The sequence below is a fragment of the Pleurodeles waltl genome, chromosome 9 (assembly GCF_031143425.1).
Source record: "Pleurodeles waltl isolate 20211129_DDA chromosome 9, aPleWal1.hap1.20221129, whole genome shotgun sequence".
In the NCBI taxonomy this organism is placed as follows: Eukaryota; Metazoa; Chordata; class Amphibia; order Caudata; family Salamandridae; genus Pleurodeles; species Pleurodeles waltl.
Genome location: NC_090448.1, coordinates 936,147,119 through 936,172,369, shown reverse-complemented (window position 1 = coordinate 936,172,369; position 25,251 = coordinate 936,147,119). Strand labels below are relative to the sequence as shown.

The following is a 25,251-nucleotide window of genomic DNA, read 5'->3' as shown; positions in this document are numbered from 1 at the left end:
TATACTTAGAGGGCAACACACATGGGAATGCCATTCTAGGGGTTCCTGGGGGGTTTGGTGGTCTCACAAGGACACATGGAGGTCCCATGACAGGCACAGCCAACGCTTGAATCACAGATGTGGTTGGTCCCCTCCCTTAGCAATAGCTCATTGTTTCAAATGTTGGTTATTTTTGTTTGATCAAACAGACGTTTCTTGTTGGACAGACAATTGGGAAGTTCTTCACTCATAAATTAAATGTATATGTGTGCTTAATATAAGCTAACCCCCTTGGTGGTAATTCACAACAAGTCTAACATATCACAACACTACACTTTACTAAAATGGAAAGTTCCGGGCTTGGAGCCCCTTCATAAGCGACAGAGTTCTAATACAACTACACCTTAGAAAGGCCTCTATGATATACCTGTAGGAAACTCACTTATCAACCCCTGAAGCGCTTATAATTGTGATCAAAATGAAGGGGGAAACTCTTCACTACTACATATTCTGGATTTGCCTGAGGGGCAGCCATTTGGATTAGAGCCGGGATACCCTTCCAGGCACAATCAGAATTTTCATGCAGGGTAGATATGTTTTCGTGCAGGGCCTGTTGGATGAGAAAGCGGTGGTCCTGGGGACTGTATATGCCCTGAATACTGAACTAGAAGCTTTTTTACAAAACCCACCCGGAGTTCTAGCTGAATGTGCACACATCCCCTGGCTCATAGACGGAAACTTTCATGCAGTACTAGATGTATACCTAGACAGGTCCCACCCCCCCCATTGCCCAGTACGAACTCAGAGAGACAGGTCCTAGCACTCAAGCATTGGGTGTTGCACTGGTCCCTAGTGGATATTTGAGAGAGACCACAATGTAGGTCTGAGCGAATACTCCCACCCCCCCCATCATGGCCTACAAGGCCGCCTAGATCTTATGCCAAGCCCGCATCATCTGCCACAAACCTTCGCAAACGCCACTTACCTATGGAAGGCATTTTCAGATAAAAACCCATTAGAGACAGTACCGGGGTGGGGACAAGCCCCTGCACCGATTCCAACATGGCAATTACAACCATCCCTCCTAAAGGATACGGCATTTCAGGATACATTAGGAAACGCCATTATTACTTCACCACGAACAAGAGTACAGCTTACACTCCCCTGATAGAGTGGGACGCATTTAAAGTGGTAATAAGAGGTGTGTCTCTAGCAACAGCATCTGGGGTGCGACTCAAAGTATTAGCAAACCTACTCCAAATCGCAAACTCCATGGGTACTCTTGAACAAGAAGAGACCAATTACCCAGAGTACTCCTTAGAACTTTGAGAAGCCAAAATACAACTAGTAGAAACACTCGAACTGCTTAGAGTACTTAATTATACATTTTACACCAATAAGGTCCATTCCGAAGAAGATAAAGCCGGCACCTTATTGGCCCGCATTATCCAGCCCCACAAATCCCTCACTCTGATACTACATGTGGTATCACCCGCAGGAACTCACTGTATTGTACAATTAGACATAAACAAAGTATTCCAGGCCTATTATACCACTCTCTACCATAGAGGCCCAACTCCCTCCCTGACACAAGGGGAAAAGTTTTTGCCAACTTAGGACTCCCACAGATATCAGGCAAGGCGCTCACAACCCTAGCAGCACCCATTACAACTGAGGAAATACGTGAGGCTATTAAAAACTTGGCATGCAATAAAGCACCAGGAGTCGATCAACTGCCTATAGAATTCTATTCCACATTTGCCATCCATTTGGTCCTATGATTGGAAAAGTTATACCGAGCAGCTACAGAGGCATGCGGACTACTTTCTACATCTAACCAAGCTCTGGTCACATCACTGTTGAAACCCGGCAGGGAGAAGACTTATTCTCATAAACACCTCAGTCCCTCTTGACCACAGAATAAAAAATTCTTAGCAAGGTGCTGTCCCAGAGGCTGCTGCTCTTGCTCTCTGGACTGATCAATATTGATCAATGTGGCTATATACCCGGTAGACGTATCTTATTGAATATTAGTCATCTTTATCAAATTATGGAGACAGCGGGCACCCCTTTTCCTGCGGCTGACTGTATTCAATTAAACTTACAGCAAGCTTTTGATTCCCTGGAATGGGATTATCTTTTCCTATTCCTACAAAGATTCAATTTTCCTCCCACCTTTATAAACTGGGTCAGGAGACTCTAGGCACACCCAACAGCCAGGTCTAGAACCGGGACATACATTTTGTCTGAATACTCCATATCCCAGGGCACTAGACGAGGCTGTCCGCTGTCCCCATTACTATTCATATTATCAATGGGACAGCTTGCGCAGAAATTACACCAATGGGGCAGGTGGAATATCCCAGATGGACAATGAACACACACAGTGTTTTCATATGCTGACGATATGCTCATATACATTTCAGATATGACCATGGATCTGACTCCTATAGCCAGAATCCTCAATAAATTTGGGGACTTATCTGGCCTTTGGGTTAATTACACCAAATCTGAGGCATTCTCCTTCTGTGATACAATATCCCCTGGCACGGTCTCACTAGGCACATATCAAATTCCAGTGGCACGACAAACCTTTAGATACCTGGGCATTCATATATACAGAGCCCACACAGATCTACTAGATTGGAATCTCTCACGAGCAATAGCATATCTACGATCCCAAATTAAGTTTTGAGTCACTCTGACTCTGCCCTTATCAGTGATTGGCTGTCTAGCTTTGGCTAAAATGGTGATACTTCCAAAATCACTATGCTATTTTGTTAATTATCCTATCATTATTCCATCTACAGTGTTTTGCACATGCAACTCACTTCTCATTGACCTTATATGGGAGTCTGGATGGCATCTAATCAGTCTTTCAAAACTACAACTGCCGGTTGACGAGGGAGCAATGGGTGCACCAGAATTAAGGGCATACTGCTTAGTAGCGCAATTACAGTGGCTTTCTCACTGGTTAGTGGGCTTTAACTTACAAGAAATAGGTTATACACCTTCTCATCTGCGTGGTGGCAACCTACACTCACTATTACTACCTGGAAATATCAATCGCCGCCAAAAGTTGCCATTACTGTTACACATCACCATCACATATTGGCACAAGGTGCTCTGCCTTTCATGAACCACAGTCTCATATGCACTATGTGGATTGCCCACCTCTGCAGGTGCGCTGTCATCAGCACAAATCCAACACTGGAAGAAACGGGGTATCAACAGTAGGAGACCTGTTTGGAGAGGTCTCATTACTTCTTCATCACAAATTTATGCAGGTCTATGTTCTCCCCAGGACTCTCTTCCTCACACGTGTATGAATGGAAATGTGAATGCGTGTCTGCATGTCAGTGAGAATGAATGGATGCATGCGTGAATGAATGCATGTATGCTTGTTTGAGTGAGTGTGTGTATGCGTGGTGTGTGTCTGCGAGTGTGTGTATGAAGGGGTGGCGGATCAGAAGGGGGGGGCATGGATGGAGGGGGGGTTGGGGGTGTCTGGGGACTGTTTGCGGGGCTGGGGGGCCTCCTACCAGTGACAGGGAAGGAATTCCCTGTCACTGGTAGGGCCTACCGGCATGGTTTTCGTGGCATTGTGAACGCCATGAAAACCATGGCGGTAGGGAGGGTCATGATGCCGCCGGCGGTACAACAGTAGCCGCAGGGCTGGAGATTCTTATCTCCGGCCTGGCAGCTGCTTCCGCCATGGCGGTTGGTATGGTAAATTGGCGGGTTGGCTGCAGCCAACCCGCCAAAGTCATTATGTGGCGGTATGTACTGCCAGCCTGTTGGCGGTACTACCGCCACATTATCACCGACCGCCGGGGTCCTAATGACCCCCTGAGTGTGATGGCTGTACAGAGGATTGCGCCCTCTTTTTCAAATATCACTGTCAGATTTGCAGGATTGGTGGGAGATGGACATAGGCAGACCGTTACACGACAAAGAATGGCGATTCCTATTGGAATATGCCACCCATATTACCGGTAAGACAAGATTTAATTTATCCAGTTCATGATTTTCCTCAGGGCTTATCTGACCGCCTCGAAGGTTCATGCACTCTTCCCCTCAACCCCACACACTTGTCCCTGTTGCCACATCGAAAATGCAGATCTGGTGCATTTGCTTTGGGCCTGCTGATCCATAGCGCCTTTTTGGACTGAGACTGGTGACTCCCTTATGTCACTAACGGAACTGGTACATTGGGACACAATGGAATACTGCATATTAGAACTTTATCCCAACCCAAAAATACCTGCACTGAAGCACGTTTCATAGATTCAACTCTACTACTAGCCAAGCGACAAATAACAAGGCACTGGAAATCTCTGACTCCCCCCTTAGTTCCTCAATGGAGGGAGGAAATATACCATTGGGGATCTGCAGAAAGCCCAGCACTATGCCGGAAAGAGTACAGTGGGTTGCGTAAAAGACCGATATCCATGGCATGGGATATGATGCTAGAGCAGTTTCGCCTGCACTCCTAACACAGAGACTAGTGAAATTAATCCCTTTATTGTGATGCATAGTCCTCACTTTGCATGGGCTCTCTTCCCCCCATATCTCCCGTTTCACAAGCGCTCCTAAGACAAGTTACCTGGAAACCATTGTTAAGTTCTGAGTAGCAGACACGATAGATACGATAATATTGTTTTTTGAATTCTGCGGAGGTGGGGAGACGGGTTCTTGTTAAGTACAGGTGACAACAGACATACTTTGCTGAGTGATAAAGATGGTGACAGAGTTGAGTTTAGAGACTGTATTAATATGAACCAGATGTTATATTTACAGAGCCGACATACTTCTAGCTGTTACGGCATGTAACGATATACAGTGACGTTTCAAATTCACCACATAATCACTTGTAGTGACTTGCTTGTAATAAAAATAATAAAACATGTTTTAAAAAAAATCTAAAACATGAAAGTTATCACTTATGCTTTCAAAAAGTCAGTTTGCCATTCTAAATATCATTAGTATTCAATTCTAACGATGGACATTCTTACATCTAGCTGCTCCATATCCAGAATTGTGTGTTCCAATAGGACCAGGAAACCGTATGTAGCACACTCAAAATGGCGCTATTGGGACTCTAATAAGGGCCAGATGTATCAAAGGGTTTTACCCATTCTGTGTCTAAGGGAAAATGTGTTGGTACATATGGCCCTAAATGTCTTTATCCAATGCCAGAACTTTGCTACACCTCGTGCTTGGTATTACGTTTCTTCTAGAGAAAACGGTATCCTTCAGCAACACTTTCTTTGCAGGCATGGGCCAGTAACTGCTGTAACTGTCTCTCTAGAGTTTTTGCAAGTAATACTTAAAAATAATCAGCCCAAAAAACAAAAACACATAGTAGCGCAATGGGTCAGACCCCCTTCAACCATTGTTTAATTTGAAGTGACAATCACATCTTGGATCAACTCACAAGGCATTCATTCTTCGGTCTGAGTGTCAGTGTGCGTGACAACATTTTGCCCCTTGATGTAAATTTCAAGTGAGCAGAGCGGCAACTGACACTGCTCCAGCCACCACCACTGCCGCAGAACATCAGCGCCATTGGCAGCTGTTCTATGAAAATAGGGGCAGCAAAGAGCTTCGCGCATAGTGGGCAAATCCAGAAGTAAAAAAAATAACAAACCCCTTTTTAATTAATAGGGGTAAACCCAAGCTAAGATGGCTGTTCTAGTCTTACGCCAACAGAGGCCTACAAGACACTGCTCGTCGTACTGGCAGCATACGTTCAGTTTACCTGCATGCTCCCTTCGTCCACGAAGCTACACTGTGTGCAGTATGCAGAACTTGGAGCACAGGTCCACCTGTTGATGGATCAAAACTTCTAGAGCAGTGTGGGCAGTGCTTAATTTGTAAATAAAAAGGGGCCGGTGCCCAAATCCTTTCTCTTATTCACGCGGCTGCTGCATTTAAATGTGCGAGCACGGAATACTGATGCAGCGTAATCCTGAAGTCATTTCGGGCCTCTTCAATACATTTAGAGCCACTCCCCATCCCTTCAGCTCACTCTTGCAGCTTTCTGCGTTCTAACGTTGTGACGCTTTTTCGTGTTTCTATTCCTCCGTCTTTCCCATATGTGTCTTTTGCTCGCAGCAAATGCTTGAGGCAGAAGAATAAGCTCCGGTGCTCAGCACCGGAAACAATAAGCATAAATTAAGCACTGAGTGTGGGCTATGTCTTGCGAAGCAGTACTGATCAGAACAGGACTGAACAGCCCAGTGAGGCCTTGCCTGGTTGGCCACACATCCATCTTGCCTCGAATTAATCCTAACCACTCCTTGCTTTCGTTTGTTTTTAGCAAATGCTAGAACACAGCATCTTCAGATGTCTGTAGAAGCAGATGTTTTCCAGCCACCCTATCCCCGTACGATCACTGACAAGCTGGATAGAGAGACCCAACTTCTTGTGCTCTCAACTTCTAAAGCAGCACATCAGGGTTCAGAAGAAAATTCTAAAGTCATAAAGTACCGAACAGTCCTGCATTGTAGTCTTTAGTATGTCTTGCTTCTGAAAGTTTGCAGCAAGTGCACAAATAGCCCATTTAAAAACAAATATGGGCTCGCTTAAATCCGATTGATGCTTGTTACAAGATGGCTTTGTACGATGGCCAGAAGACGGATATATGGAAATCTGTCAAAGACTTAATCTGTCCAATAATTTGCAAGAATTAGGAGCCAGAGAAAGGGAAATAGTGGCTACAGACACAGTGGTGGTCAATGAAACTAGGCAGATGCTCTACTTAAGAGTAGCCATCGTTCAGTGTCATTACAGATACGAATTGACCGCAAGGCACACTTACTGAAGGCAACTTCATAGACAATGGCAAGATGTATATCGGACTAATCAAAGCTTTGTACAACATGAATTTGCAGAAAAAAAAGCTACAGCTAGAGGTCGATCTGCTTTAAAATACTGTGATGACCCTGCTGTCTTGGGCTCCTTAAGTATCAGCTGAATCGGGGATTTTGGACAGCCCACTGACAAATGCTGCTATCCTGTGCATGCTTCAAAGCTGCTGCACAAAGGCACAGGCTTGAGAACACAGCTGCAACCTGAACGCAGGCAGAAGAGCAGTCTCTCCTGGGCATCCATTGGGTAGTTGGCAGTGGCATGACTTTCTTATGACAGCTCAAAGCTGCTGATGTTTGTTTCCAAGTGATGAGTACCAAGCCCCTTCTCTAGTTTTTGGTTTTTTAAAAATATATATTATTGTTTTTAATTTTATACAGTGCCATTTGACATACATCACAATTCCAAATAAGAATTAACAGGTAAACAGAAGTTAACTTAGGAAGGAATACTTACAAATACTGCAGGCATAAGATGGCAAAGTGTTGCCAATTGTACTGCAATTACCTTTTTTCCGAGGGGTGGAGTTAACGTTCCTGGGGTGCAGAACAGCACAGCGGATCTCACATTCTCCTTGCCTAGTCGGGGGCGGTGGAGGGCGGGAACAGCTACATTTCTTTTACACTTTACTGTTTTTAATTACCTTTACTGGACATTTCTAGTTTAAAGAGAGCACATACAGTTATCCAGGGTACTAGTACAGCCTAAACTAATGAGCTTCGGAATAAACTGTGGTAAGAAGTGGTAGACAAATTCTAAAAATATAACATGCTTGATTGGAGCAAAAACGGTGGGTGGATAGTAATTCTTTTGATTCTGTAAATGTGATTTAAGGTAGTTGTCAAAATATGTGTACACACGTCTTTCTGGTGTGTCCCTCTTACTGATGTAAACCTTTCAAGAGGATTCTCGGTTATTATGATTACATGTTAACCTTTTTATTCAAGGTGTTGTTTTGGAGGCTCAGTTCTGACGTGCCTAATCATCCTCATTGTAAATGGGAACAGTTTAAACTGTGTCCAGGGCGGTACTTCAAAGCCTGCCTCCCCTTCTCTGTAGGTCAGAGTGATGCAGACGTAAGTTCCTGCACAGCTGAAGGAAGGAACCTTAGTGGTGCAACAAAGCTTCACACATCAACTTGATTGAACAGAGGAACAATTTTGTTTTGGCTGGATCCCATATTCCTCACAATTGCTTTCAGTCTCATCTCATATATTTCTACCAAATGCTCCCAAAGTATGTTGACATATATTTAACCCATTTAGTCTAGGGCAAAACTTGACCAACTTTGGAACTTGTCTCATCATTCAATGTTTCTTTGTTTGTACCTTCATGTATGCAGATTTTCAATGATCCTCTATCAATGAAACTTTTCCTTGTCCTACTGCATACTGTTAAGATGTAAGCAGATCTTTAACTTTTCAGTAAGTAAGGCCTACAATAGGCTCCCCCTCCTTAAACATGCAAGACTGAAAAGGGAATTCTGTAGGTCTATAATTAGTCACAATACACCCTCCTGCTCAGTTTTTGCAGGAAATGGCCTTGATTTCAAAAGAGAGAGTAGCAATAGGAGTGCTGGTTTTTATGTTTAGCATCTTTCAAAGAGGATGATCCTGAAAATTTCCAACAGTCCTGATAAAAATGTTTTGCGAATGGTGAGTTGTTGGCTAAAACCTGCCGATATGCACCAGTGTCTCTCAAAGTATCCTCTAATTTATTTACAAACAAGAAATCATTAAACCAGAGCTTATGGAATGGCGGTCAGGTCCTCAACTGTCGGAGTACCTCTATGCTTTGGTCACCAGTGTTACAGCAGCTGCACAGAAACTTTGAAGCTTGGGAACATTTGCTTATATATCAAACACACATCTAAAAGGATTGGGAGGTATATACTAACTAGTACCTTGACCAACTGTGTCTTGAACTTGTTCACATCATCTATAGGCATCTTGATATACGTATGCATTGTGTAGAAATCCCACATCAGCATCACCACCCCTGAACACATTCCTGGACACTACTAGGGCCAACCCTTTGCAAGGGTACAGGTGCATTATTACTAGGATTACTATGACAAACTGTCGCTTTATGTCAGTCAATAAAGCAAGATAAGTAGAAAAAACCTGTGAAGCTGAAGGAAGACATTCTTGACTATGGGTCAAAATAGGGAGGTGTGGCCATGAAAAGGCTATTTGTTCAGTTCAAAAGTGTTCTGAATGAGCAGCTGAATTAGCAAGAAACATTTCATGTTCATCTTTCTCAGTGATTATAGCAGAGAATGTTTTTACACATTCAATCATTTACTTGTTCCAACTTTTCTCCTGCTGATCCATTTTACTCTCAAGCCAATGTCTAAATGAACACTTCACCTGCTTTGCTGCTTTCCTTATCTCTTTCTCTATAGCCATGTGATCCCACTCATTAAGTGCCTCACACTATGTAGGTCTGGGCGTTGGCTTAATGTCATACACAGTTTGTCTCACGAAATCAAGAAATTTAGTTCCTAACATTAAAGGTAGTCTCTAAAGGAAACTGTAAAACTTCATCATGTGCAGTATATTTATTCCAATCTGAAATCCAGGTAAACGTAGAGTACACAGTCTATTTCATCATCTCATAGGCTGTGTTTGAAATGGCCCATCTTGCAGGGTCATCCCCAAAACTTTTGCCTTCCTCCTCCCTTTTTGCTGAATTTGTTTTAGTTGGCTTTAGGACTCTCTGCACGTTTCCACTGCTAACCAGTGCTAAAGTGCTTGTGTTCTTTCCTTAAAACATGGTAGAACTGGCTTATACCCAATTGGCATATTTAATTTAATTGTATGTCCCTAGTAAAGTGCACTACAGGTGCCCAGGACCTGTAAATTAAATGCTACTAATGAGCCTATAGTACGGGTTGTGCCAACTACTTAAGGAGCCTTGTAAACATGTCTCAGGGCTGCCCTTGCAGAGCCTATGTGTGTAGTTTTAACTTGCCATGTCGACCTGACAAAATAAACCTTTTGCCAGGCCCAAACCTTTTTTTTTAATACATATAAGTCACCCCTAGGGTAAGACTGGGACAGTCCAGAGGGCAATGTGCAGTGTATCTAAAAGGTAGGACATTTACTTTGAAGTTTTACATGACCTGGTACTGAAAACTCTTACATTTGTTTTTGAACCACCTCAAGGACTATCTCTTCCATAGGATAACATTGGATTTGCCTTATTACATTTTAGAAGTGTAATTTCCAAATGGGAAGAGATAACTGATTTATCTTTGGGGCTTGGAGCCAGGGCAGGAGAGGTAGAGAATCAAATACACCGTCTAGATGCTACTCCCACCTTCCAGAACTAGGGCAAGAGTGTATAAAAGAAGGATCTCAGAAACCACCACTTCAGAACTCTTCTGGACCTACGGATACTCTTCCAGGAAGGACGACTACTGTGCTGCTGAAAGGACAGTCACCCTTCTGGACTGCTACTCTAAAGGAGCTGCTGCCTTGCTGTGTTGGCCTGCTGCCCTCTTGCCTGGGAAAGAAGAACTGGACCTGCAACTCCATCTTGAACCTAGGACCCCAGAGTGATTCAAAGGGCTAGTCTGCTGGACTCCTGATCATAGTATCATGGATATAACAGGCTTCCCCTCAGCTGCTGGGTCTGTATTCAGTGAGTTTTTGACCCTCAAGAAGCACCTTCTCAGGTCTGTCTTGGGCCCTTGATGTGGCTCTCAAGCTCTGAAATTCAAACGTTTGGGCTCTTCATGACTGCGAACAATCCTATTAGCACCAGAACCATGGCAATCACTCGGAAGTCTGTGCGCGCAAGGCCGCCTCTTTCCACAGTAAGCATCGATCTCCTGCATGGACCACCAATACAAGGCTCCAGCCCACCTGTCCGCGATGCCAGGCCTGTTCCTCAAGCCATGCTGACCACTGCCAGAGATACTCTCCTTGCTCCTGGTCTGTTCCACAAGTCACACTGACTACTGTCAGCAATACTTTCCTTGCTCCTGACGATTTTCTTCCGCGTGAAGAGAACTCTTGGCACAAAACGTGAGAAGGTAAACCTTCAGTGGGATTAAACCGGGACTGCATCCAACTGGCCTCCATTGCAGTTGACTTGATATTTTGATTTGACCCGGTCCAGCAGGACAAGATATCCCCAGTTGGTGACTGGTGCTTTTAGGCTCTATATTGCAGTTTACTCTTTAAAAATTCATAACTCCAGTTCTACTGATTGGATTGCTGTCATTTTGGTCTTGTTTTAATTATTTAATTTTGCTCTCATTTTCTAACTTGGTGTGAGATTTTTCTGTGTGGTGTTTTTGCTGTTTTACTGTTTGACGTGTTTCACTAAGACTTCACACATTGCCTCTAAGTTAAGCTTGAGTGCTGTGTGCCAAGCTACCAGGGGGGTGAGCACAGTTTAATTTGAGGTTTGCGAGAGCCTTACCCTGACAAGGATTGTGGTTGCTGCTTGACCAGGGCTCACACCTGAGTCAAGCAGTAACCCAATGTCTAATAGGCTGGTGTTCCTTCTATGGGTAACTTACACCCCTCAGTACAGCCGCAACTTTAGGCTTTACCAACAAACTTCCCCTTATTTCCACTCAAAACCAACCCAAAAGTCAACTTGAATCACAACAAACAACCGAGCGAACAACTACCAATTGCAACTCTGTCAAAGTTCAGCCATCACAGCGTGGTTTCATCAGCAACCAGCCAACCAGAGCACTGCTTTGTTGTGGCATCTCACCTGGTTGAGCAAACAATCACTGCACAACTTACGTGCGAACAGAAAAACAATTTCAAAACCTCTTTAAACCTAAATTACTGAATAAACCCTTGTCTGCTTACCCTAGAAATGAAGGAAAAGTCAGTAAATCTAGTAAAACAATTCAATCAAAATGAGTACCAATCTAAAAACAAGAAATACAACCTTGATCCCTATCAATGTGTATTTGGTGCCTCACCCTACACATCACAATTACAGACAGTTACTGTCAATATATCTTGAGATCTTGAATTTTGATGCATCCAGTAACCAGATCAAACCAACCAATAAACCAGTAGAACCTCAAATACATTTACAAATATGAATATTACATGATCACAATAGTGATCAGTCCACTAATTTAACCCAAACAAATCACAACAGAAAAAGAGATTTATCTCACAAACTCATACTTCAATATGCACTCACAAAATCAATTCTCCCTATTCATACTCACACTCCATATGGTTCAGGAATGCATAGTCAGTCCCAGGGAAGGTCCGGTGCTGGAAGTTTTAGTAGTGTTTCAAAAACACCTTCATCCCTCGGAGCAGGCATTACAGACTCAGAAATTACATTAAACTCTTTTGGGAAACCCTACTAATAAGGAGGTTCTTTTACACAAATCAAATAGTGACTGGGAAAACTCTATAACTCAGTTCTAGATAAATAACTAAAGTTTTTTAGTACAAAAATATCAAAACAGGGAATAAGGAGTAATGCAGTGAATGCCATGAAGGCTAAGATACCAAGTACAAAGTCAGAAATCAGAAGTCCTAACTATCAGGTTCATAAAGAACACGGACAGCATCCCCAGCAGTGAAAGGTAATCAGACAGAGTACAGTGAGGAAAATGGAAAGTCCATTTCTCCCCCCAACACCAGTGGTTTTTCTACACATTTTACAGATAAACAAATACTACATATTGGACAAATCAGAACTGAGATTGCCATTACAATGTTATATCACTAACTTGTTTATAAGGTAGTCCAGAATCTTCCATTAACTTTTAAAGCAACAGCAGTACAGAGATGTAAAATACAATATGAAACATTCTCAAACAAAGACTAATACACGATGTGCAAGCAAGCCTGCATTGGAAGTTCCAGCACAAGAGTCCTTCAGAAAGACACATCAGCATCTTGATGGAAAGTTTCATTCACAATACATGCTCTCTAGGGACAATAACTAATTGCATCAAGATGTGCTGTGCATCATGAAAATGAGAGGATAGGTGACTAGCTGGGGAACACTGATCAAGAGAGAGAATGACCTGGAACAGGCTGTGCAAAACTTCAGGAATTGCATTCATCTTAATAAAATGGTGTCTTCACAAAAATGTGAGATAACTATACTACATAAAAAATCATACTTTTAATCATTATAATTAATTCGTCTTAGGAGTAACATCGTTAATTCATCAGTTACGACTATATGCATAATAACACTCATTAGGATCCATATATTCTCACCCAAAATTACACATTCAAAAAAAACTTGAAAATGCTCACATCCTGTGGTTCTGTATCTCTAATCCTCCTTTTGGCTGACTGTTTGAAATAGCTTCTTCACACAAGCACCAACAGCAGGGCATGGTATACTCCTTTTTTGTGGTACAACTACAGTTAAGGAAAAAATAAGCTTTACTGGGTCAAGTCGGTACCTTAGCTTTGAGAGAAAGGGAATGTAGTCTTGAATATCGGGTGTAAGAATACTATGGCACACTAATAAGGTGGACAAAATTTCGAAAGGTAAGTGGACAGAGGGGAGTATAGATTTACTATTCTTAACTCCCCATTTATGTACCGTAAAATAATGTATATATTCAAGCTACATATATGTGGAGTTAGGTATAGATAAATATCTGGATACTTTCCTTTCAATATATTGTCTTTTAATATTTTGTCCACAGTGTTAGTGATCCACGATATCCTGGGATCGATATTCAGAAGCCACATCGGAAAAAAGGATTCGACTGACAAACTCACCCTACCAGTAAAGGCCATTCGCTTCACAGCAAACTTTCTCTACAGTGGGTGCCGAAGCCGTGCCAGTTTCTGTCTTTACACCTCAGTCATGACGCTCCTCTCTGACCCCGAGCTGTCTGCATAGATTCTTATAATTTCCATCGGCGGCTTGTTGAAGGCTCTCAGAACAAACACTCGACATAAAGTGGCAAAATGATTTTCAGTTGTTCTCAAGTTATACAAGTTATATAAAGCAATGTTCTCTTCAAGAGACAACAAAACGAAAGACATGAACCTGTGGTATCAGTGAGCAGGAATAATAAGTGAGTTAAACAGTCTGTGCTGCGGGTGAGATGTATGTTCAAGCTCAATCTCGGTGAGAGTATCTGAGAGCAATTCCGCATTTTATTCTCCACTGTATACTGGTTGAAAAGTGCATTTAAAATTAGAAATGTTTATAGCACTTAAACTCAGCAAAACTATTTCACTGTGTTCGAAATTAAAAAATAATATTAAAAACAAAGGTCCAGATGTTTAGTTAACTGTTTCACTAGAATGTTAATGATGTGGTATATTGACAAGTATAAATATGTTGTGGGTGTAGGACACCCTTGGGAAAATGGTTTATTTAGGCGAATTTCGGTAACTCGAAGAGTGGTTATCTCATGCCACCTAGTGGAGTATGAATACACCATGTAAAAATATAGTCACGGTTTAATAGCACCAACTATATAAGCATAACACGGGGCCTGGATCAAACTTCAAATAGTAAACTGCAGATTATCATATTTACATAGTCACGGAGGAGTTGCGAAGCAAATACCAATATGTTTTAAACCAATAGCATAAAACGTCTTAGCGATTCAAGCTTTCCCTGGTTCTGAATGTAGGTGTCAAGTATGGTTCCCAAGAACATAAATGTAGCCTTTCATCCTTCCAATGTCAATGAATTTCAGTACCTTTAAAAGTGTAAATTGTTTGTGACTTGACGCAACGGCATTGCGAAGATTACAGTGCTTTGAACAATATATCTGTTTTTTTTGTCCTAGTTGTGGTATATTGTATATGTTAAGTTCTTGTGCGCTCACAAAAGCATTCTGTAGAAAATGGCTTGTCAACGCTCACACAGTGCTGGACGATAACACAGCTAGTACTGGGCCTGCATCTCAGGTACGGCCCGGCCTGCATAGATGCCGAATGCTCGCTTCCACACTCCCTTGTGCACACTGCCGCCACTAGTCCTGTGCGTGAATGGAAGCCACCATGCTAAAGCAAGGTGCAGCCTCATGGTATTTTACTGAGTAACCTTAAACTAAAGCCAGGCATTGATTCTGCAAATCCTCGTACAAGATAATAATTAAGGCTTGGAACTTGTTTGTAAGTGTTAATGCTGGGTCCGCCTCAGATATCGAACTCTGACTAGGGTCCATCATCCCAGGCGAGGCAGACATGTTCAGCACGGCTCCAGGTGGTAAAATCTTTTGCTCCCCTCCCCCGTGACATACTTGTACCTTAAAAAAGGAACGCATTGAGCGGGTGATTTTTGGCCTGCCCCCCGAGTTTGTTGAAGCCCTTCATGTCTCTTTATTTTTTTACCTTGTTAGTAGGTTGAACTCAAAAAACCGGGAGAGCCACACCCTCTTTGACACCCTGGAATACGCCTCCAAGAGGAAGGGGTAAAGTTATAGCCTTACTTGACTGCTCTCTCTCAGCATTGTCCCTCTCATTTAGAAGATCGCCCCAGTACTGAATCATTACTAGCGGTAGTTACAAAAGAGATAAAACAGAAGTTTGAAATTTCGGAGAGGAATCGGAGGAAAATACAGGTGGGCTTGTAAGAGTTTTGAGATCAAAATGGGTGAGCTCTCGGAAAGGATGTGTAAGATGGAAGCCTCTATTGAGGTCCAGAATAAGAAGATTGACTCGAATCGTAGAGAGATGCAAACAATAAAATCTGGGGAAAGAGAGTTACATGACAAAATAGAGTCTTTGGGAAACAAAGGTAGAAGAAATAATATCAGACTTTTGAATATCCGCGAGGGTATGGCAGGAGGAGATCTGAAAGGTTCTGTGATCGAGTATGTCCCCTCAGTAGCATTGGAGGATCTGGGGGCAGATATTCAGAGAATCCAAGATCCTTTCAAGTGAAATCTGAGCAGAGATAAACCTTGGAAAATATTGGATAACTTTAAGACATATTCTATAAAAAAAAAAAAAGAGCAGATTCTCTTGGAAGCCCTGAGGGTCAACAGCTTTAAGAAGGGTGAAGTATGACTCCGTGTCAGATCAGAGATTTACAAGGCGACACAAGGCTGAAAACGTGAACTAAGGAAATTTATACAGGAGCTCGGATCATTAGGGTCCACCGTCAGCCTGAAATTCCCCACCGTCCTCAAGATTATGTGGAATAACAAAATAAAATGTATTATATAAGGGAGCCCACTGAGGTTCAGAACTTAATACAACAAATGAAGGGGAATCATGAGTAGCTACCAGGGACGTGGACCCAAGGGCATCAGAGATGCCAGATATAAAAGGAATGGAGGGCTTCCCAGGGAGGGCAGGGGGTAGGTTTACTTGTGGATAGCTTCTGGGCTAGGGTTTGTTGCGCGAGGTAGGAAGCATGTGGGAACAAAACAAAAAAATAAAAAATATTCCTCATATGAGACAACAGGTACAGGTAAGACTTGGGCCATAGGAGCAACGGATAAATAAGTTGAGATTAAGGGTCTTATCTCGGAATGTAAATGGGCTCAGGGTGCAGGGCAGGAGGCGTAGAATCTTAGAAGATTTGAAACATTCTGATTATAATGTTATAATATTGCAGGAAACACACTTACTTCAGGGAGAATGTTCTAAGATTCTAAAACGAATAGAAATAGATTAGTCAGTTTGCGTGTACAAATCAGCATTGTAGTGTAAAACAGGTTGCCATTCTGTTGAAGTGATCTGCACAAGTTAGTGGAGAGCTATGCTGCAGATCCGGGTGGGATGTGGTTGGTAGCAAATACTAAACTTCACAGGGTAGGATATAATGTTGTGGGGTATTATAGACCCAGTATTGAAAATTCAACCCCTCTTTGGGAACTACACGGGCAACTAGTAGAAGCAGAGGTGGGGCAACACTTAGTAGTAGGACGGACTCCTAATGTAATAATGGACCCCGTCCGATATAAGTCTACATCAAGACTGGCAGTTCAGACTGGGGTTCATTGTTTAATGAGAGATCTGGGTCTAGGTCATATTTGGAGGCAGGGATCAGGCCAAGTGAAGGGTTACACATATCATAACAAAAAGTATGGGCACTCCTCACGGATAGATTTATTTTTGATAAGTGGGAGTTTGGTCCCCAAAGTGAAAGAGGTAGGACTTTTACCAAAGCACCACTCTGACCAGTTGGCAATGAAACTTGAGAACATTCTGGAAGAAAGACCATGTCAATGTAGGTGGACCATAGATAGGCACTGCCAAATGATCCAGTGGTAATCAGTCAAGTTAAGGAAGACACATCAGAGTTTTTTCGGGCAAATGAAGGATCCAATCCCAAAAACGTGGTTTGGGATACCTTTAAGGCTTTCATCAGGGGGAGCATAATTATTTGTGCAGCTTTTAGCAGGAAGACTCACAAATCTAGAATGATGGCACTTGAAGGCAAGGTAGAAGGCTATCAAAGGTATCTAGAGCTTTACCATAAGCAGGAGCAATCCAGCTGTATGAATAAACTCAGAGAGGCAGGAGAGGAATTGGCTGGCTATTTGGAAGTGCTCTCAATGCAAAAACGGGAAGCGAACAAGTTGGCCCATTATGAGTATGGGGAGGGTTTTAGGAAGTTGTTGACATGGAAGACGAGAGTAGAAAGATCAAAGAATATGATTGCATAGATAATCATAAAGTAGAAGGAGGAACACAGCACCAAAGATTATAGCATAGCACACGCACTAGTCAGTTTCTTCCAGTCCCTGTACTTAGACAATGTGTCAGCCACTGAAGAACAAATAATTAGTTGGCTGAAAGAAATAAATGTTCCTGTCTTACAGAGAGACTAGCAACAAGAGCTAAGTCAAGCGATAAGTCCAGAGGAAGTGAGCATAGTGATTAAAGAAGAGCAAGGCCTCAGGTCCAGACTGTTTACCTAATGAGTTATACAGGGTGTTAAAGGAGGAGCTAATGCAGGTCATGACTAGGCTGCTAAATGCTATCTATTTAAATAGCAGTGCTCTACCGAGCTCATAGGATGAGGCGGTAATTAATGTACTTCTAAAACCCAGTAAAGATCCTGTGAGTCATATAGACCTATTTCTCTGGTAAACATTGATTATAAAATCTAATCACAAGTATTAGCTACAATGTTAAAGAAGGTAAAGGTGGGGGCTGGTTCATGTAGATCAAAAAGGTTTTATGAAAGGTAGACAATTGAATGAGTTGCCTCCGTGATCTAGTATCAGCTATAGATGTGAAAAGGTAATCTTCCTCTCACTGTCATGGCTTTTGATGCTGAGAAGGCTTTTGATAGAAAAAGCTGGCTTTTTTTGTATGCAGCAATCAAATGATATGAATTGGGGGACCCGATTAGGATGATCTACAAACAACCATGGACAAGGATTTTGGTCAATGGCAATCTTACTGACAAAATTTAAATACCAAGAGGGACAAGGCAGGGGTGCCCCTTATTGCCTCTACTCTTTAATTTGTATATTGAACCCTTAGCGACTCGGTTGAGGGAGGATCAGAAGATCGTCCCATTCAAATATAAGGATTGGGTACAGAGATTGGCATTATACACAGAAGACCTGATGATATACACGCAGAACTACAGAGGTTCCCTTCCTGCCATAATAAGCATAATGACAGAGTTCAGGAAAATATCTGGGTACCAAATAAACCAACAGAAAACAGAGCTGATGTCTTGGAATACCATGTCCGTTAGCATCCTGGGGAAAAATGAAATCAGATATTTAGGGATACAGGTGGTCAAAGATCTAGACCAGATAGTTAGAGTAAATTTTAATACGATTTTTTCAGATACAAGGAGACATTTAAACTCTTGGGTCTGTCTCCCACTTTCATTACTTGGAAGATGCAATCTAGTTAAGATGATGATATTACCCAACTTTACTTTTATTTTTACCACTAGTCCATTGTAGTTTAAAGCACAGTGGTTTAATAAACTCCAAGCAGAAGTAAGTAACTTTCTGTGGGCACATAAAGGGGTAGGTCAGGAGAATATTGAAAATCTTGTACTTTAGTGAATTTCCCCCTATATGGAACTCACCTGGTACACCGGAATGTATGCAGAATGGTCTAGAGTGTCCTTTAAGGGAGGTTGGCATTATAAGGTGGGGACAATTGCGAAAAGAAAGAACTTTGATAACTTGGTATATACTCTATCAGCTTACAGAAAGAACATTTCCAGGTTTAAATATCACCAGCTAGTAAGCTGGGCAGGTGCACAAAGAGACTAAGCCGTTGGGAAGGTCGAAGGGGAAGAGAAGAAACTCTTGCAGGAGAAAGAGGTGGCCAAATTGTACTGGATGTTGGTGTTGGGGGAGTTTGGCCTGTTAAAATTGCCAGAAGAGAAGTGAAGAGTAAAACTGCCGGAGCTGGAGTTGACAAACTTGTGGCAAGCATCGATGTCTACACTTTGGCATGTGATTAAATCTGCGCCATTAAGGAGAAATCAGTTAGTCACATTGATCTCCGAACAGATTGATGAAGCTGGGAGGACCGAAGAAAAGGTGTTGTCCTACATGTGGACTCAAAGAGGCTGAAGATGTTCATCAATTCTTGCAGTGTCCGGAGGTTCAACTCCTCTGGCAAGAAGTGGGTAAGACCCTGACGGGCATTTTTGAGAGAGAGATTACGCTAAGCCTGGCTCTAGTTATACTTGGTATTTTAAAAGGGTCTGGCACTAAACAAGGGAAGCACCAGGCACATTTAATTTTCATTCTGCTGTTGATTTCACGTAGGGAGAAAAATGGATAGCCCCGGATGCACAAAACACCACAGAATGGCTTAGATCTGCAAGACGCATGTGTAGACTGGATTGCGCAAATGGGTCACAGAGAAGAGCAAAGTTATGGGATCCTTTTCACAAATACTTCCTAGAGTAGGGGGTCCAAGGATTGAAGAAATAGCAACATGGAGAGGAATAAGGAGTGAAACTTTGGAAACTTTCTATATGTTAGAAGAGGTTTGGTGGCAAAGTTGGGATCCATTCCAGAATATGGTCCGACTGTAATATAGAGTAGACATGGTAACCTGTTATCTCTTATGAGGACAAAAAGAAATTAAAAATAATAGAATGATACAGCAAGCAACCAATAGCATGTGGTGACAGTGTAAATACTTCTCTGGGTGGAGTCAAAGCCCACTTTTGGTATAGCAATGTTGTAGAACTATTACTACTATTACTAGTGAAAACACTACTTCGGTTATTACTACTACAACTATAGATGTAACTAGACCCACCTGGTGCTCTTTTGGCATGGATCTAGTAGAGACTATTGCCCTTCGGATGGATCAGGTAATAGTTTGAGTAACTTTTACGTTACATTTCTTGCTTCCTTGACAGGGGAGTTCCCTAAGTGTTAGGGTACACTATTCTCCCACTCCGAGGAAACTGTTGTGTGCATGGAAGATCGAGCTGCCTTTGATGGTGTACTCACACGTTTGGCTACCTATACCCCCTTTTATAGTTCCGATAAGGACCGTGGCCATGTGTATTTTTGCTCAATTTTGATATGTTCCTGTTCTATGGACAATCTCCTCACTACATTGCAGCCATACCTGCAACATGAGGGAGGCCCACAGGCCTTCGTTTCATGGACAGCATGCGTGGCTTTTGTTTTAAGCTTGATGTGAACTAGGTAGCTTACATTGTGTAAGTGAGGAAGATGCCAAAGCCAGCTTCCGTAAAGCTACAGTGCATAGTTTAAAACTGCACTAAAGTACTAGAAGATCTTTTTAGTGGTCATTTATACTTTGCAGGACATTACCTTTAACAGAAAAGCTCATGATCTGCCATCAAATACAGACTTGTTTGAAAAGGGGGCTGACGTACCACCGGGTTTTACCCATTCTGTGTTTATGGGTACATGTGATAGAACATATTGGCCAAGAGTCTTATGAGCCAGCTAGTTCACCAATCAGTGAAAGAATTGCATACTGCAAAACAATCACATATGACTTTAATATCTCCAGATTCTCTGCAGTGTATTAAATAATTAGATCAGACCTAAAACATGTTTCTAAAACCTGCACCTTTAATCCAAGCACACAAAGCTGGAGGACACACAAGGAGAAGAAACAATATTTTTAGTGGCATCCCTAAACAACTATTATGTTAGACCAGTATTTCTTGCTGCTACCTTCTATAACAAAGTAACTTTATGTTGGTCCCTATATAAAGAAATAAAAATGACTCACTCTATCTAAATTTCATTTGTTTAAATGACATTTTAGTGTGAGGTTGTGCAGATGTTTATCAGTGTACATATGTTTATAATGATGAGGGCTGTTTCCCTATCTGGGGGGGTTTGCCAGTTTTTATAGATTTAAACCTAAACCAGGATAGCTTAGCTATTGTCCAGTATAGCTTAAATGGCTTGAGAAAACACTAACTTAATGCCTTACAGATTGCATTTTAGAACACCACTTTACAAAAGTAAACAACTAGGGCCTTATTGTCAAGGCCACCTTACTTTCATTTGATTGTACTACCGAAAATCTACACTAACAATATTATTGATTTAATATTCAGGGGGCACATCCTTTCACTGTATCACACCGCACAAATGTAATCCCCATTGCTGAGAGACAAGAGCAAATCAGTTGACTCAGTCCTAGCCCAGATGAAGGCCCTAGATTTTCCACTGTATGCCACAATTCACTAACTTGGAGGAGAAAAAAAGAAAAGGATGAACTTGTTTTTCCCATTTCTTCGTTCTGGCCCTTCTAACCTGCTAGGACTTTGTACAATTTTACAAACAGATAAATGTACAGAATGATTTTTGGTTTCCTTGTGACTGTCTGATATTCGTAGAATGAAAAGAAGTGTTCTTTGAATGTTTCTTGTAATAAAATGTTGGGTGATTTGTTGAAGATTGGATGCAATATTTGCATTCAGACATGTTGATTTCTATTGTACAAAGAACAAGATTCCAAACGATAATTTGCATGAACAAAAGCAAGATAAAACAATACCAATACGGACCTTACAGCCCACTGCATGTTTGCGCGTTTTTGAATGATACATTTCTCCTTAAAGGATAATTAGTGGCAACTAGCAGTACACTAAAATGTAAATTGATAATTGGCTGTGAAGATGTTTATAATAATCAGTTTGGTATACTATTAATGAATGGTTGCTGTAAAGAATAGCTATTTAATAATTTAAAAAAAATCTATAATAAAGTTGGGAATTCCTGTCTGTGCAGGTACTCTGGTTCCATTATTTACTCATATGGCTAGCCTAGAGTGGGAACTAATATTCCTGTTTCGTCTGCTATTCCCATGACTGAACCCTGATCATGGGGCTCCCCAGCAAATGAACCTGTCTGGACTGATGCAGTGTGTTGACCCGGACATACATGCTGTGGGTTCCACACCCATTCAATGAGTGCTTCTCCGTGTGACGCTGCAGGCTGGCAGCGCATACGGACGCTCTTTGTTTAGCTTCTGCATGACCCCATCACAAAATCTTCACTTACTAGAAAATGAGTAATTCCGTTTACCTTAGTTGTGTCTTGGCTGGGAGGCGGAGCATATATTGGTGGTAAAACAAAGTCCGTTTAGATAGTGCAACACTTCTCCAGACTCAGCAGTCCTTTATCGGAAATCAAGATATGCCTTATATGTCACTACATTAGTTGGCAAGAAAGCAAATAAAATTTGAAAGTGATTTTTACTTCCTCAAACCCTATAACCCCAGTAAGATATATAGATGTATTTGTATGCCCTGTAGGACTGTTCAGTATGGCTGTCTGTATGTCAATTACGTTAACAGTAGCCGTTTAAATAGCATAACATAGAAAGGGAATACGTTCTTTTTCTGCACATAACAATATGTCTTTATGTGTGATTGTGAGAGAGACATATAAGAATATTCAAATATGATCGTTAATCGAAAAAGGTTGTGTGTTTCTGCGCCGTTATCCCATCCCTCGCCCATACAAAGTCAATATGTCTTGCCTTTTACAACACGCTGGTAGGACTTTCGCTGCACACCCATTCTGTACAGCTGAGCAAATCTATACAAAGCCAACTGGAAAACATACCTGGGCTCTCTCTCGCGCCTTAAATAACTCCGCCAATGCCTGTTTTCACAGCATCTGGACTCACCTGTCTCTGGGGGGCCCTGGGATGTGGTCGAACTTCATGTGAATGTATTGCACATAACAGCAGTACAGCAGGAAGGCCAGGGCGGCGCCAGCCAGCACAGTGAGCAGGAGCCAGGAAAGTAAATCCCACACGCCCATTTCTAATTAAAAAGAACAGTGCTTCGGACTGCGGCTGAATTATCCTTCCTGCGACGCAGGTATCTGGGTCCTGGACCGGAAGGAGGTTCACCTGTTCACTTAAAGTGGATCACAAGCGCTAATCAGTTAATGAGAGCTGTTCGTGACGATTATTCCACAGTTTTTTTTCAAAGCTGTTTTCTGCTGCGCTGACACTGCATCACAGAAACCCCACCTCGAGCAGAAGTGGACAGGATTTTGCTGCCAGGTTAGGGGGTGGCGCTTGCTGTCCAACAATATTCTTCCGTCAGAAGTGTCACCTGACACAAGACTTGCCCGCGGCCCTGCGTGAAAAGCTAGCAGGGTCGGACTGGACGTGGCAAACAAACGAGTTCTGGCATGAGTTTTCCAACGAACCCACACTGCACTATAAACTAGTGAGCGTGTGCGGTTTGAGCAGGGTGGGACCGGACTATAAGGCAGTCAGGCAGTGCCCCATAGGCTGGTCTGACAAATCAGTGTGGGGGGCGATTTTCAGGTTTCGCCGGCAGAGCGCTTGTGGTCGGATTGTGATTTAGGTTTCGCCTCCACAATGTGTGTGCCTGGTTGTGAAATCTATTTTATTCAATATAAATCTTATAAGGGGCTTACACCCGGTCCTCACTTTTCATTGGTTGGTGTACTTGCTTTTCCTCTACACTATAGTGTACACTATGGATTATGGGTGTTTGCTTTTTGGTGTTTATTGACTTGGGTCTTTCACGCATAGTTAAGCATGTTGTTAATTTCTGTTTTTTCATCACTCATGGGTGTTTTAGCAAAGTGCTCTTTAATTGGAGTTGATTGTTGATCTCTTTCCTCGCACTCTTTATGAGGTGTTATTGACCAATAATTCCTCCTTTTGGTTTTGGTACACAATTGATGTGAACTGGGCGGTTAAGTACATTGATCTTAACTCGTGTGTTATCTTTATGATTTCTAGCCCTGAAGAAGTCGTAAGGGATTTAAACATTTCCCAAGACGAAACACGTGTTGGCTGGATGTACAATCTACTTTTGATGTTCTGAACTTGTCAATAAATCTTTGGATTCATCAATGGACTCTGGAATTTGCTCTATGAGACATGGACCTTTGTGATATTGTCTATTTATCATATTAATTTATACATGGTTCTATAAGAGGGGACCCTCACTGTGTATTGCAATTACTGTTTTCATCCCTTTCGTTGGACTTTTTTAAACGTTTTTGCCTGTACAGCGCTTGAACTGTGCTCGTTTTTAACTGCTGGCATTTCTGTTAGGAGGCTTAAAAGTTTTTGTTCGCCATCCAGTCCCATTCGGTGTCTTTCATTCATTTCTCTTCTTTTTGATTCACTCCTCGCTATAACTTTCATTTTAGTTCAACAAGGCTGGGGATGCATCGTTCTCCAAGTCTTGCTTTCAGCCATGAGCCCAACCCCTAGGTTTTTCACGCGGTTGCACCTCAAGAGAGATATCCATTATTCTTTCATTTCTCCCTGAACTTTTTTTATATTTTGCCAGCACAGGACTTGTTTTAAAATGCTTGTTTCTAGCAGTTCATTTTGAGTACTTGGTGAAAAAAATGAAAGCATGTGAAGAAATTCTATGTGATGCACGAGGCTTGGAACATATCATTCTCCAAGCCTCTCTTTCAGCCCTGAGCCCCGCCCCCAGGTTTTGCATGCTGCGGTGCCACCACAGAGACATCCATCTGTCATGGTCTACCCTTCGCTTATGGTCTTGGTCAGCTGGAACTGGAGGACGACCTCGATTCTTGCAGGTCCTGCTCTGGCCAAGGTAAGGGCAGCCCATTCCCATAGCCACAGTGCTGCTGACAATGGCACGTTAAAAGGCAGTCCGTGCCTTCCAGAAGGAGTCTCAGAGAAAAAACCCCTAAGGGAAAAAAACCTCTATGACAGGAACTCTCTGGAACAGAAGAAAAGACACAGGAAAGCATATCAGACTTCCAGATCAAGAAAAATAACTGGACGGAAGCTGGAACAAACAGTGAAAAAGGCTGGAATCAGAAGAAAACAACAGGAGCGTGATCACCACCAAAGGAAGTGTTGCAGCCCAAGGAGAGCAAGAACCCAACTACTTAAATACCCCTGAACAAGAAGTGACATACAGGAAAAAGCAAGGATGGCAAGTTGGATTGGGAAAAGACTATAGAATGAGATAGATGAGAACGCCATATTAGAAAGG

At 42.2% G+C, this 25,251-nt stretch overlaps 1 protein-coding gene across 3 annotated transcripts in view; it reads right to left on the bottom strand.

Moving 5' to 3' along the window:
• The window catches only part of LOC138260123 (cholesterol 24-hydroxylase-like), a 247,845-nt gene that overhangs the window by 197,867 nt on the left and 24,727 nt on the right, over positions 1-25,251 (bottom strand). The window contains exon 1 of one of the 3 annotated variants that reach the window (XM_069208297.1): positions 22,911-23,186. The exons of the other annotated variants lie outside the window; for them this stretch is intronic. Coding sequence (XP_069064398.1) covers positions 22,911-23,047 — 137 coding nt within the window. The 5' untranslated portion in view covers positions 23,048-23,186. Of the gene's footprint in view, positions 1-22,910; positions 23,187-25,251 lie in introns of those variants that run through there. 3 annotated transcript variants of the gene reach the window in all.